The sequence below is a fragment of the Scardinius erythrophthalmus genome (assembly GCF_964197995.2).
Source record: "Scardinius erythrophthalmus genome assembly, chromosome: 17".
Classification (NCBI taxonomy): domain Eukaryota; kingdom Metazoa; phylum Chordata; class Actinopteri; order Cypriniformes; family Leuciscidae; genus Scardinius; species Scardinius erythrophthalmus.
This window is the reverse complement of record NC_138237.1, coordinates 37661656-37673877: the sequence shown is the minus strand read 5'-3', so window position 1 is coordinate 37673877 and position 12222 is coordinate 37661656. Positions and strand designations below refer to the sequence as shown.

At 37.4% G+C, this 12222-nt stretch overlaps 1 protein-coding gene across 1 annotated transcript in view; it reads left to right on the top strand.

The window, feature by feature from the left end:
• Positions 1-12222, top strand: part of stk26 (serine/threonine protein kinase 26) — a 33748-nt gene that overhangs the window by 15540 nt on the left and 5986 nt on the right. Inside the window, exons 3-9 of the mRNA XM_081389951.1 lie at positions 1326-1382; positions 1728-1836; positions 5630-5787; positions 7463-7648; positions 9750-9895; positions 10622-10715; positions 10794-10856. Of these exons, the coding sequence (XP_081246077.1) occupies positions 1326-1382; positions 1728-1836; positions 5630-5787; positions 7463-7648; positions 9750-9895; positions 10622-10715; positions 10794-10856 (813 nt within the window). The remainder of the gene's footprint in view (positions 1-1325; positions 1383-1727; positions 1837-5629; positions 5788-7462; positions 7649-9749; positions 9896-10621; positions 10716-10793; positions 10857-12222) is intronic.

Genomic DNA, 12222 nt, shown 5'->3' with positions numbered 1-12222 from the left:
ACGTGTGGGGGTGAGAGTCTTTTTTCTTGCGGCGCGCGTGTTTTTATACTGTATTAACGTATCTGAAGTGAACTGACGGTCTTTAGAAAAGTTTCTTTGTTATTACGATTGAATCTTTCTTTATCTTTCCTGATAAAGCAGTGTTTATGAGCGTTGCTGCTTTGTGTACAGCCGTTACCGGGGAAACCACTGTTTCTGCCGCTCCTAAAGCGCGTCCTGCTGGCACCTCTTTGTAAACAGCCTTGCAAACCTGTATTATTAATATTAGTGTGGATTTTTTCTATAATATTCACTCATGACAATAAAATAGGGCATTATAAGTAAATCTACTGCACTATTTCCTCTCTCACTCAGTAGAAAATGTGGTAAACACCCATCATGCTTGAGAAAAAAAAAACACAAAAAAAAAAACCGGTAAAAACCGTGAAACCGGTATAATTTAGAAAAAAACCGTGATGTTGATTTTTGGTCAAACCGCCCAGCACTAGCTCTCATGATGTTAGTTTTAATAAAGAAATAAAGATTTTAAATCAAGGAAATTTCTCTGGCATTTCTTTCTTTTTGCTGTATCGAAAACGTACTGAACCGTGACACCACTGTGTCGTACCGAACCGTGAATTTTGTAAACGTTACACACCAATAAATATACACACACACACACACACACACACACACACACACACACACACACACACACACACACACACACAGCATTCAACATTTGAAGTGGATCAAAACTTGTCATCAAAGTTATACATGAATTTTTGAACAATACCCATATCTCAAGACCTCAAAGAGGTGAATAAAGGCTATGATTTATACATTGTACATAAGAAAGCTTTCAAATATAAACATAAATATAAAAAAAACTGTCCACCGTTTGATAGCAGAAGTTAGAAATAAAGAAAAATAAAAGCACAAACTTGTTGATAACTAATAAAAGGTTGTTAATTGTTTTTTTTTTGTGTGTGTAAATGTCAGAGATTTTTCACATTATAATCCCATTACAGTTGCTTTTTTCATAAAAAAAAAAAAAAAAGATTTTCGTCAGATATCGTGTCATTAGATGCTTGCCCAGTGTTTCCTTTATCAACAACTGAACGCCAGGCAAAAAGATCAAACTTGCCTGTGAGTTAGCAATGTGAATCAGACTCAGCCAGTGAATCAGAGCCTTTACTGAGGTCATTTTTCAGTATTGTCCGATTCAAAGTGCGCCAAGTACTGTGATGTATACTAATATATTATATGAACTCTGCACTCGGTCAGAAAGAAAGAGGTTTCCTTCCCCTGAGTTTATAGCTAATTTTCTGTTGTTTTTCTTTTAGGGTAGTAAACTATGGATCATAATGGAGTATCTGGGAGGGGGTTCGGCTCTGGACCTGGTAAGCCCTTCGACTTTATCATTGATTGATTGATTGACAAACATTATTAATCCCCAGGGGGAAATTCACATGTCACAGCAGCACAATATTCAAATACAATGAATAAATAGAAAACACACAACAACATTCACAACAGCAACAAATCTTGTTCTCCAGTATCAATTTCTCAAAGCATTATGATTATATACAACCAAGTAAAAAGAAAATAGTCTATCATCTTGTATGATCTTGAGCCTTCACAGCTACAGAATACAGCTGATCCTGCCTGTCATGTGCCCTACACACTCAACCTGGTGTGTGTGTGTGTGTGTGTGTGTGTGTGTGTGTGTGTGTGTGTGTGTGCAGCTGCGAGCCGGACCCTTTGACGAATACCAGATAGCCACCATGCTGAAAGAGATTTTAAAGGGTTTGGACTACCTGCACTGTGAGAAGAAAATCCACAGGGACATAAAAGGTGTGTACGCAGAGCATTCGTCTCCGGCAGAATATTTGTGTCTGCTTGGATAAGTGGGTGTGACGACTTTGTTTTTCCACCGTCGTTTGTTTTTCCACTTGTTTGAACTGTGCAGGGCGAGGTAGATTCCAGCTGGTTCGTCTGCAATTAGCTGCACTGATTAGTGTTGTGTCTTACATTTCTGTTCAGGAGTTTTGTGTATATTTGTGTGAGTAAGAATGTATTCCTCTGGGCCTTAGAGCAGGGTTTGCCAAATACGGGGGTTGTGCGTTGATAAACAGCTAATTAATAACATTTACTTTAATTTACATGTACTTACTATAGAGTTAGGGTAGGATTAGGATTTGGTTGAGGGTTAGTTGCATGTAATTATGCATAATTTACTGTTATTACTATGGTAAGTACATGTAACAAGGACACTGTAAAATAAAATGTTACCTAATCAAAATTAAAATTAAAATAAACGCATTGGGCTGCACAATTAAACTGAAATAGCAGTTATATCTTATCAAATCAAAAGCTGCAATTTTAAAGTTAAATTTAACAATTTTCTATGTTAAAATACATGATCTTAACACAGTTTATCATTCATTGAATACTATTGGTATGCCTATTAGAGTATAATACTATTAGAGTGACTGATTTGAAAGGAAATAAAATGAACAACAAAGTAACGCATTACATGGAAAAAGTGGCAAATTTATTAATTTGCATCATTTTACATAATATCAGATTGTTTTGTTCCCTCCATTGCTATGATTATCACGGTCAAACGATTCAATCACGCATGTAAAACACTTGTCAATCCAGAAACTTAGCAATGTTAGCAGCTTAAAAAATATGTATTATAAACAGAAAGCGAACAAAGATCGCTGCCGTTATAATCACTGAAGCTGTAAATTACAACGTGAGGCACACCAAGAAAAAACTCCCGTTATAATTAAGATGTGCAATGAATCTTTTATTGACATTGTGTTTATATTTAGTTGGTTATAATGAAAGGATTCGCAGATTCTGACTAACTTAAACACATCTGATTGGCCCTAGTCACACGTTCAACACATATGTCTGTGATTGGCTACAAAGCTCAACGCTGCAAAAACACGTTGTGAATAGAAACCTTTGATGCTCTTCACAGAGCGCTTACACAAGCAGTCACATGATTTTTGTGAAAGCATACGGATATCAGAATAAATCTTTTGTGGGACAAAGATTCGTTTTGGCAGCCGCCAAAATAGTTTTTAATTCAGGAAACCCCATCTAGACAGCATTAGCTTACTCAAAAACACAGCTAAAAGTAAGGGTGGAACGGTACACAGAAGTCACGGTTCGGTTCATACCTCGGTTCAGACATCACGGTTCGGTACGAGTTTGGTACAATGGAGGGAAAAGCAAAACAAAAATGCAGAAGGCTTGTGCATGTCTCAGGCTGGACCACCAAAGAAAAATAAATTACTTAAGCCTTGTATTTTTTAAATAAGTTTTATTAATAGTAAGTAAGTAAAGGCGTAGAACCAGTTTATTTGTAGTGCACTGACAACAGTTTTATATAATTAGTTTATTAATTAAATTAATAAAAAGACAAAAAGACCTTGAGATATGTTTGGTAATTGTACCTGAATGAATTGAAAATGAATTTGCTATATTTCAGATTAATATATTTGTTTTCCTTAATTTTAATTAACAGTAACTTAAACACTTTGCCGTTTGAATGATGTCCTGTATAAACAAAATGACGGAATATGTTTTTGTTTCCACTGTTCGATCGCGCATGCGCCTCACACGCACACACAAATACAAGTAAACACTTTGCGACTTTTCAATCTCTCTCTCTCTCTCTCTCTCTCTCTCTCTCTCTCACACACACACACACACACACACACACACACACACACACACACACACACACACACACACAACATATTCCAGCATTGAATCATCGTAGCCTGCTTCAGAGCCAAGGCGGGGCTACAGATTAGGTGTCCCTAAAGAACCCACGGATCAGTAGTTCCGCATTACATTAATTAAAGGGATAGTTCACTTTGAAATTAAATTTTGGTATGTTTTAGCTTACCTCAAGGGCATCCAAGATGTAGGAGTCTTTGTTTCCGCAGTAGTTTCAATTTTGATATTTTTACGTCAAACCGTTCTTGTCTGTCAGTCATATAATGCAAGTCTATGGTCACTGTCTCAAAGAGCATGCACAGAGAAGTCCAAATTAAACAATTCCCCATCGTAAGTACACATTGATGACCTAAGACACGAATCGAGCAGTTTGTGTGAGAAAAGGAACAGTATTTATATAGTTTTTACCTCGTGTAGGAGACACAAGGCATGCTCTTTGAGACAGTGACCATAGACCTGCATTATATGACTGACAGACAAGAACGGTTTGACCTAAAAATATCAAAATTGAAACTACTGCGGAAACAAAGACTCCTACATCTTGGATGCCCTTGAGGTAAGTGTATTCTCCGTGTAAATGTATGCACCGAACCGTGACGCCCGTACCGTTTCGGTTCAATGCGAATACATGTACCGTTCCACCCCTACCTAAAAGTATTCCTAATGTTGGACCTTTTTTTGAAAGTTGCCTACTTTTACCCATTTAGCCATGCGTTCACAAGCGCCCGTAAGAGCTGTGATTGTGATGTTTGAGAAACTACGTTCATTTACACACATGCAGCTTATAATAGTGTGTTTTCAGAGCGGATTGGTTCTCAGTAAATGCAGCTTCTCACAGACTCCAGCAAGTTCTGTGAGTTCAACATTCATTTGGAAGCGCAGTGAGCTCTGCGTTCACATTATTTATAGTTTACTTTAGTTCCTTTATTGTCCACAAGTGGAAATTTGTCTTTGGCTTCACCACACACAAGGACACCAGAAAAACACAACAATATACATATTAAAAACAATAACATTCCCATGTACATATACAATCTATGCATGCCCTACATATCCACCCCTACTCATGTCAATATCTTCTCAACATTATATCTTAGGGCTGTCAAAATTAGGACGTTTCTGTTTAACATGTTACAAATATTTAACACAATTAATGGAGCATTCTTTATTTTCCCTGTCATTTTACTCTGCGCTACAGTAAATGATCACGCTCTCATTCATTCAAGTGCGATAAGATGCCCAAAAAGGACTTAAATCCTCACTGGTACACATCCGTGATGCGGCTCTCGGTGAACAAACCGGTTCGTCGAGTGAGAACAATAGAAACATGAATAATAGGGCAGTTCTCCTCATCAGACATTAGGCAATAGACTGCAAATAGGCATTTACAAGGCAATAACATGTTTTCTTAGCATCTTATCAGCCTTCTCTAAAAACTCACCTGACATGGTCTTAGAAAATGTTTCATAAAATTCATAGTTTGAGAGATAACATCCAGCATCCTCAGAAGTATGAGTAGACTTCTGGCTTCAGGTTCATTGTGTTTCTTAGTTGATACAACACAGCCAAATAATATTTTATGCATTTAAAAAATATATTCTTAATATTTAATATTTTTGTTTGAGCCTGTATATCTCCATATTAATCTTGAATGGTAAAATCTCAAGTGTTGGCTTTTTAAAAATATGTTGGTGATGTGTTTATGATCCGCAACCTCTTTATTTTGGGAATGTCATTTATGCCCCACCTGCCAAAATGGGGGGTGTGCGCCGCTAAGGGGGTTAATATATGGCAAAATGGAAATTCATCAGTTTTTGATCTTTCAAGGAGTAGTAAAAGTTGCTGTGTCTGTTTTTCTTCATCGTCTCTTATCTTTACGTGGTTACAGCCGCCAACGTGCTGTTGTCTGAGTCTGGCGAGGTGAAGCTGGCAGACTTCGGTGTGGCAGGACAGCTGACAGACACACAGATCAAAAGGGAGACATTTGTGGGTACACCGTTCTGGATGGCACCAGAGGTCATCCAACAGTCTGCTTATGACTCAAAGGTAAGACCCTCTGTGCCTAATCTACCTTACCCAGCATACTGCACCTGCAGCTGGCTTGTGTATCATCTCAACTCCCTGATTATGTTTCCATAATCACACCGCTCTTTATAGAGCAGGGCCATAATGAGTATGAAAGCTCAATGCAAACCACTAATTAAGAAACAGTATGAAGCTCAATGCAGTTATTAAAGGCTAAACTGTTAACACGTATCCATATATAAACATACATATCATTTAGGGCTGGGCAATAAAATGTTAGCGATACTTGCAATATATTTTTCCTCGATCAAATTATAACAAAATTTGTATATGTTTATGCATCAACTTCACCACACAGACCATTTATCCGCTCGGCTCAAAGTTAAAACGGCAGATACGTTTACTCTCTGATCGATCTTGGTCACGTGACCACTAAACAGCACTGTGAGATCCAGTGGGAAGCGCTTGAATTCAGCGAAGAACAGAGATTTAAACAGTTCAAAGCCGGATGAAACCACGCGGACAAACACTGTGCGCAACGATACAGTCAGAAGGCTTTTCAATCTACAAATCACCATCATTTACCATGGGTTTACTTCAGTAATGCTAACTTAATTGTGGGCTGTTCATATCGAATTTTATTATATTATTAATGTAGACATGTATTAAAGGTGTAATGGAATATGATTGTTGTTATTAAGTTATAGCGTTTGTCTTTAGGCTATTATTTTTCATAACTAATACCATAGAAACTATATTTTACCATGATAGTGAGGTGCAATATGCATGGTTTTACCTGTGGTTATTATCATGATCTAAATGTATGATACTATAGATGGCCAATGGTTAATTGTAATAAAAGTAGAGTCTTAACTCAAACTGTCAGAATATTTACATTTTACCATACAATAATGATGTTGTTACAATTTTTACAGATGTTACTGTTTTTGTTAATGAACATAAATTTGCATCTGCATCCAAACTCAAGCGACAAAACGCATAATATTAATATTGCGGCCTGCATTGCAAATTGTGCTGAAGATACGCATCATTACAGTCAGACGACACACCCGTTAGCACATGCAGAAACTAAGAAATTAATTTTACTTAAGATATTTATTTTTAGGGGAAAAGACTGAAAAAGGATTTTACATAAGTTTACTCGTGCATATTTTGATGTTTTTTTAATAGTAATAATTATATATAAATATGTTATCATTATAAATGTTTTGAAGATTCTACCTCAGATTTGTGCGATGTTTGTCGTGTTCTGACAGCAAGAGCAGTTCAAATTAACTTTTAAATTAACTTAAATTAAGGAGCAAAAATCGACCTTTAAACTTGAAAGAAAATATATGTGATAATTTTTTTGCCCGTATCGCCCAGCCCTGATATCAGTTGACTTGTGCTAGGCTGAGAGACTGCGAGCGTGTTTTGTCATATTGTACTGTAACATACAATCCATCTAATCTGTTATTTTATTCATGCTTTACAATGTTAATCTTTAAAACAGCCAAAAAAGTGGATATGTTTCATTTATGCATGTAAAGATGATGACGTCTAAAGATTTGAGATGCTTTCATTGTGAAAGCAATGATGTTTTAACTCACTCTTTCTTGCTTTATTCTGAAAGTCATGTCATTATGGCGTGCTCGATTAGTGTTGGCGCTCATAAAGTAGTTTGCTCTTCCCTCAGGCTGATATCTGGTCTCTCGGGATCACTGCCATCGAGCTGGCCAAGGGCGAGCCCCCGAACTCGGACATGCACCCCATGAGAGTCCTCTTCCACATCCCCAAGAACACGCCACCCACCCTCAACGGAGACTTCTCCAAGATCTTCAAGGAGTTCGTCGACTCCTGTCTCAACAAAGACCCTACATTTGTGAGCACAGCTAAAGCATGGCTTTCTGATTGAAGAATGATGTTCTTAAACTAGGGCTGTCACACTGTCTTAACTTTGGTATACCAGCGAAGGCATCACAATACCAAGTAGTGTCCAGTGTTATTTTAGTATGTTTGTGCTAAGATGCTCTAAACAAAGGAGTAAACTCGTCTAAAGCGCTTTGAGCTCGTCCACTTCCTCCACTTCCAGAGGGAGTTAATTCCTGATTTCTAACACACACTCACAGCGCTCGGCTGATCTTGTGTCTGTCAGAGCAGAAACTAAAGCTGATGCTCTCCGTGTGTTTATCTGTTGTGCTCATATGTAGATTGCTTGATCTTATTTTGTCCATTAGATTGAAAGATCTCTAGATCTCTACCCTCCTGTGAAGAAATTGGTGGTTGAAAGTGGACAAAGGATGTTTAATTAGGTTTTAGCTTAATTTTATTAGTTATTGTTTTATGTATATATAGTTTTTATACATTTTTGGTTTATATTTTATTATTCTAGTATCAAGTCAAACTATATGTAAATGAGAAATGTGGCTTTGGCAACTAGCTTAACTAAAACAAAATAGCTTAACTATTAATTTTTTATGACCCTACAAGTTAAACCATTAAACCATATTTGAGGTATAAATTATTTTCCTCATTTTTATGAAGGAAAAGAAAAACATGAAACTTAAAGGTACAAAAAAGTGCAAAATACAGCTGTAGGTTTTATTTAACTATGCTAAAAACAAAAAGGTGACAAGAGAAAGCATTCATTGATTACAACATAATCAGTTCTGAATATTTTGTTGGTTCATAATTCCTTTGTATGACAGCCTGGCCAAAGATAATGCGTTATTGCATTATCAACTTAAGACACAACTAGGCAATATGATTACAAAATCTTTAACAAATGCTTAATAATGTTTGAATAAAGGGTAAAGATGTCAATTCTCCTAGGCTGGACATCACTTTTGACCTTTTTTCCTATTAACATTTATTTTGTTTTGTTTTGTTTCAGGCATATTTTTTATGGTTTTGGTTTTAGTGAACTATAATAACCCTTATAGTATCGCAATGCCACTTGCATTATTTGGAGGTGTCATTATTGCAGAGGCTGTTTTGTTGAAACCGTTATGTTTGCTATATAACAAATCTGAGTGTTACAAACACACCCAGACCTCTCTGGAGTCCATGAACTCAGATCATCACACAGAAGGTCATGTGGTTCGCTTATAATGTGCATTAAAGGGTAGTTCGTATTCTGTGTGAACGGCACACACTCCTCAAGGGACTTTGGCTTGTAAGAATTAGGGCTTTCGCACTGGAACGAGCCACCAGTGTGTTTCCCAGAGAACTAATGTTTCCCATAGGAAGGTTTTCCTGGTTGCGTTCGCAGCGCCTGCAGGAACTCTGAAGTGACGTGAGACACGCTTGTTGTTGAGACTTTTATTTTGACGTCTCTGAGAACGGCAGCGCTCTCATTCTCCGTGTTCATTAGTGTACGATCTGTCTATCAGTGCCGTCTCATACGTTATCAGACAGAACTGTTACACACAGAGAGTAGACAGTGATGAAGAGTTATTAGCGTATGCCGTGTGTCTGATGAGCAGAAACACATAATCATGTTTCTCTTGTTCTCCTCAAAGTGGCGTTGGATGTTCTCCTCAGCGTAAAGGTTTAGAGGCTCATCTATCACTGTTTTACATGTTCGTAGAGTTAGTTTGTGGAGTAAATATATAGGCTATAATCTGTGTGTTTTAAGAAATGTTTCGGGTGTTTCGAGTGTGTTCAGCCAATCAGCGAACACTAACGCCACGGATAGTTCCTACAGCGCTGGTTTAGACCGACTCTAGGGTAGGAGGGTTAGGGTTACATTAGTTATTAGCTAAATTAGTTCCTCCAAAAGGAGTTCCTAGTACTGAAATCGTTCCCAGTTCCTGCAGTGTGAAACCCCGTAATGTTTAGCACTGTGCTGTTTTGTATATACTGTGGCACTGCCAGTATTGTGAGCTGTTGCTGCCAGCATTTAAAGGGTTCAACACAAGCTTATACTGATGTGTGTGTGTAAAGTGAAGGTGATAAAATGTCATTATATCTTCCTTTCTCAGAGGCCCACAGCAAAGGAGCTTCTGAAGCACAAGTTCATAGTTAAATATGCCAAGAAGACGTCCCACCTCTCCGACCTCATCGACAGACTGAAGCGCTGGAAAGCCGAGGGACACAGCGATGGAGAATCCAGCTCTGACTCTGACTCGTAAGCACACAGATACATCCACAACACAATCATTTACAATCCTGAATGAGGAAACACATTTTGCACACCCTGCTTTCATCACTAAAATGCCTGATGCTACTGAGTAGTTACTGTCTAGATCTTGTTTAAAATGAAGGATCAGTGGCCTCTTCTCCTCACCAAAGCTGCGGTTATTTGATTAAAAATATCGTATATTTTATATCTTTTCTGTTTTAATATATTGTCAAATATAATTTATTCCTGTGATCAAATTTTAATTTTCAGCATCATTACTCCAGTCTTCAGTGTCACATGATCCTTCAGAAACCATTCTAATATGTATAAATTATTATTTTCAGTGTTGAAAATGTTCCTAATTTTCCTTGCACGCACAATAAGTAAATTATATTTCATTTAAGAGCAATTGTTTCAAAAGTTAATGCACTTTAAAAAATGAATGATTTCATTTCAATAAAAGATGCAATGTTTATATTTGCTTATTGCGCTCGCTCTCGCCCTCCTGTGGTTATAGGAGACAATACAGCACTTTTTTTCCTTACATTAACATTAAGCATTGCCTTTAGAATTCAAAAATAATTTGAATTTTGCTAATATTTAAGAAAGAAATTCAAATTGAGCTTTTCAGCCATTTTGACAGCCCTAGTGTGAGCTAAATTGATCAAACTACCCTGAGCAGAGCATCTCGATGTGTTCCTGATGGTCTAACTGTGTGTGTGTGCCTAACAGAGAGAGCAACAGTAAGGACAATGAGTCGTCTCCTGAATGGTCCTTCACAACCGTTCGAAAGAAGAAGCCGGAAAAGAAGCAGCCCAACGGAATGGTCAGTTCTCAATGATTTGGATATTCGATGTAAATAATTCTGCAACTATTTAACCGTCTTTTGCTCTCCTCCCTTCAGGCTGAAGAAGTGCAGAAGAAGTCCGTCAGTTTAACCACCGTCATGGCTCCTGTTTTCTCTGAGGTAGGGGACCAAATTTAATAAATAAATGCCATTGTAGAGTAATAAATAATTAAAGTACAGGTCAAATTAAAAAATAAATGCCATCAGAATAGGCCTGTGCCGGTAAACTTTACAATCGCACTGGCGGTGGTCCGCCAAAACACATTTTTCTGTATGTGAATGCTGTTATACATGAGTATTATGACACGGGTGAAGCACAAAGCTTTGTTTACAATAATAATAGGTTAGCAATTAAATGTTTCATCGCAGCCAAACGAGAGAGTTGTGCGTGAGCCCATAAATTTAAGTTTTGTCGGCTTTGAATTAAGGGTGGGAAAAAAATCGATATTGCAATATATTGTTGTGCTCTCTGTCGCAATAAATAATCGATACACTAACGCCCAATATCGATATTTTATTACAACACAAAATTATTAATTTACCCGTTGACAGTGTCACTGTCACTACCCAATATCTACCATTCTGTTTGCGGGGGGCGCTGTTCGAGTAAATAGGGGTAAAGTGGCGCATACAGCTGCCGGTGAAGAACACAAGTTAACTAACAACAACAGAGAATTGCAGAAAAAAAGAGAAGCAAGAAGAATGGCGGAAAACAATAAACAAGTAATAAAAACTCGGTGAGTGTTTTAGCGCAATTTTCTCACCTCATGAGATCACAACACTAAGAGATAGTAAATCTTTTCCTGGATTTTTTTTGTGCGTTCCCGAGATTAGACTTTCCTTAACATAATGCCGAAAACCTGAAGTCTCTAGGTGGTCTGGTTGAGGAGTAGATAGAAGTACAAGATTGGTGCGCACAGACAGAACAGAAATCATGAGTTAACAATCGCAATTTTGTCCGGCGGAAAATTGCGCTAAAAACTAATCAAAGACCCACCCGCTAGTTTCCACTCTAAAGGGTTTTACGAGACAGTCGACGGAAAGGCACTGGATAAAGACTATGCAATCTGCAAGAACTGCTTTGCAAAGATAAAATATAACAGCAACACTACGAATCTGCAAATGCACCTCGTTCGCTACTGACGTTTCAGTATTATGGTTTACACATGTTAATGTTCATGTTGTTTTGTAATGTTCATGCACTTTTATCTGTCTAGATGTACAGTGTTTACATTTAAGACCAGGAGGCAGTGAGTTATTATGCAAATGCATATTTCTTTGCACAATGTTGGAAATGTTGGCATTAATAAATGCATAAAATTTCCTTATTTCCTTATTCCTTCTTTTTCTTTTCAGTCACATATATCGTGATATATCGTTGATGAAATTTCTTCCAATATATTGAATATCGTAGATATCGCGAATCGTGATATTATCATATCGTGGACCACATATCGCCACAGAATTGAATCGTGAGGTACCTGTA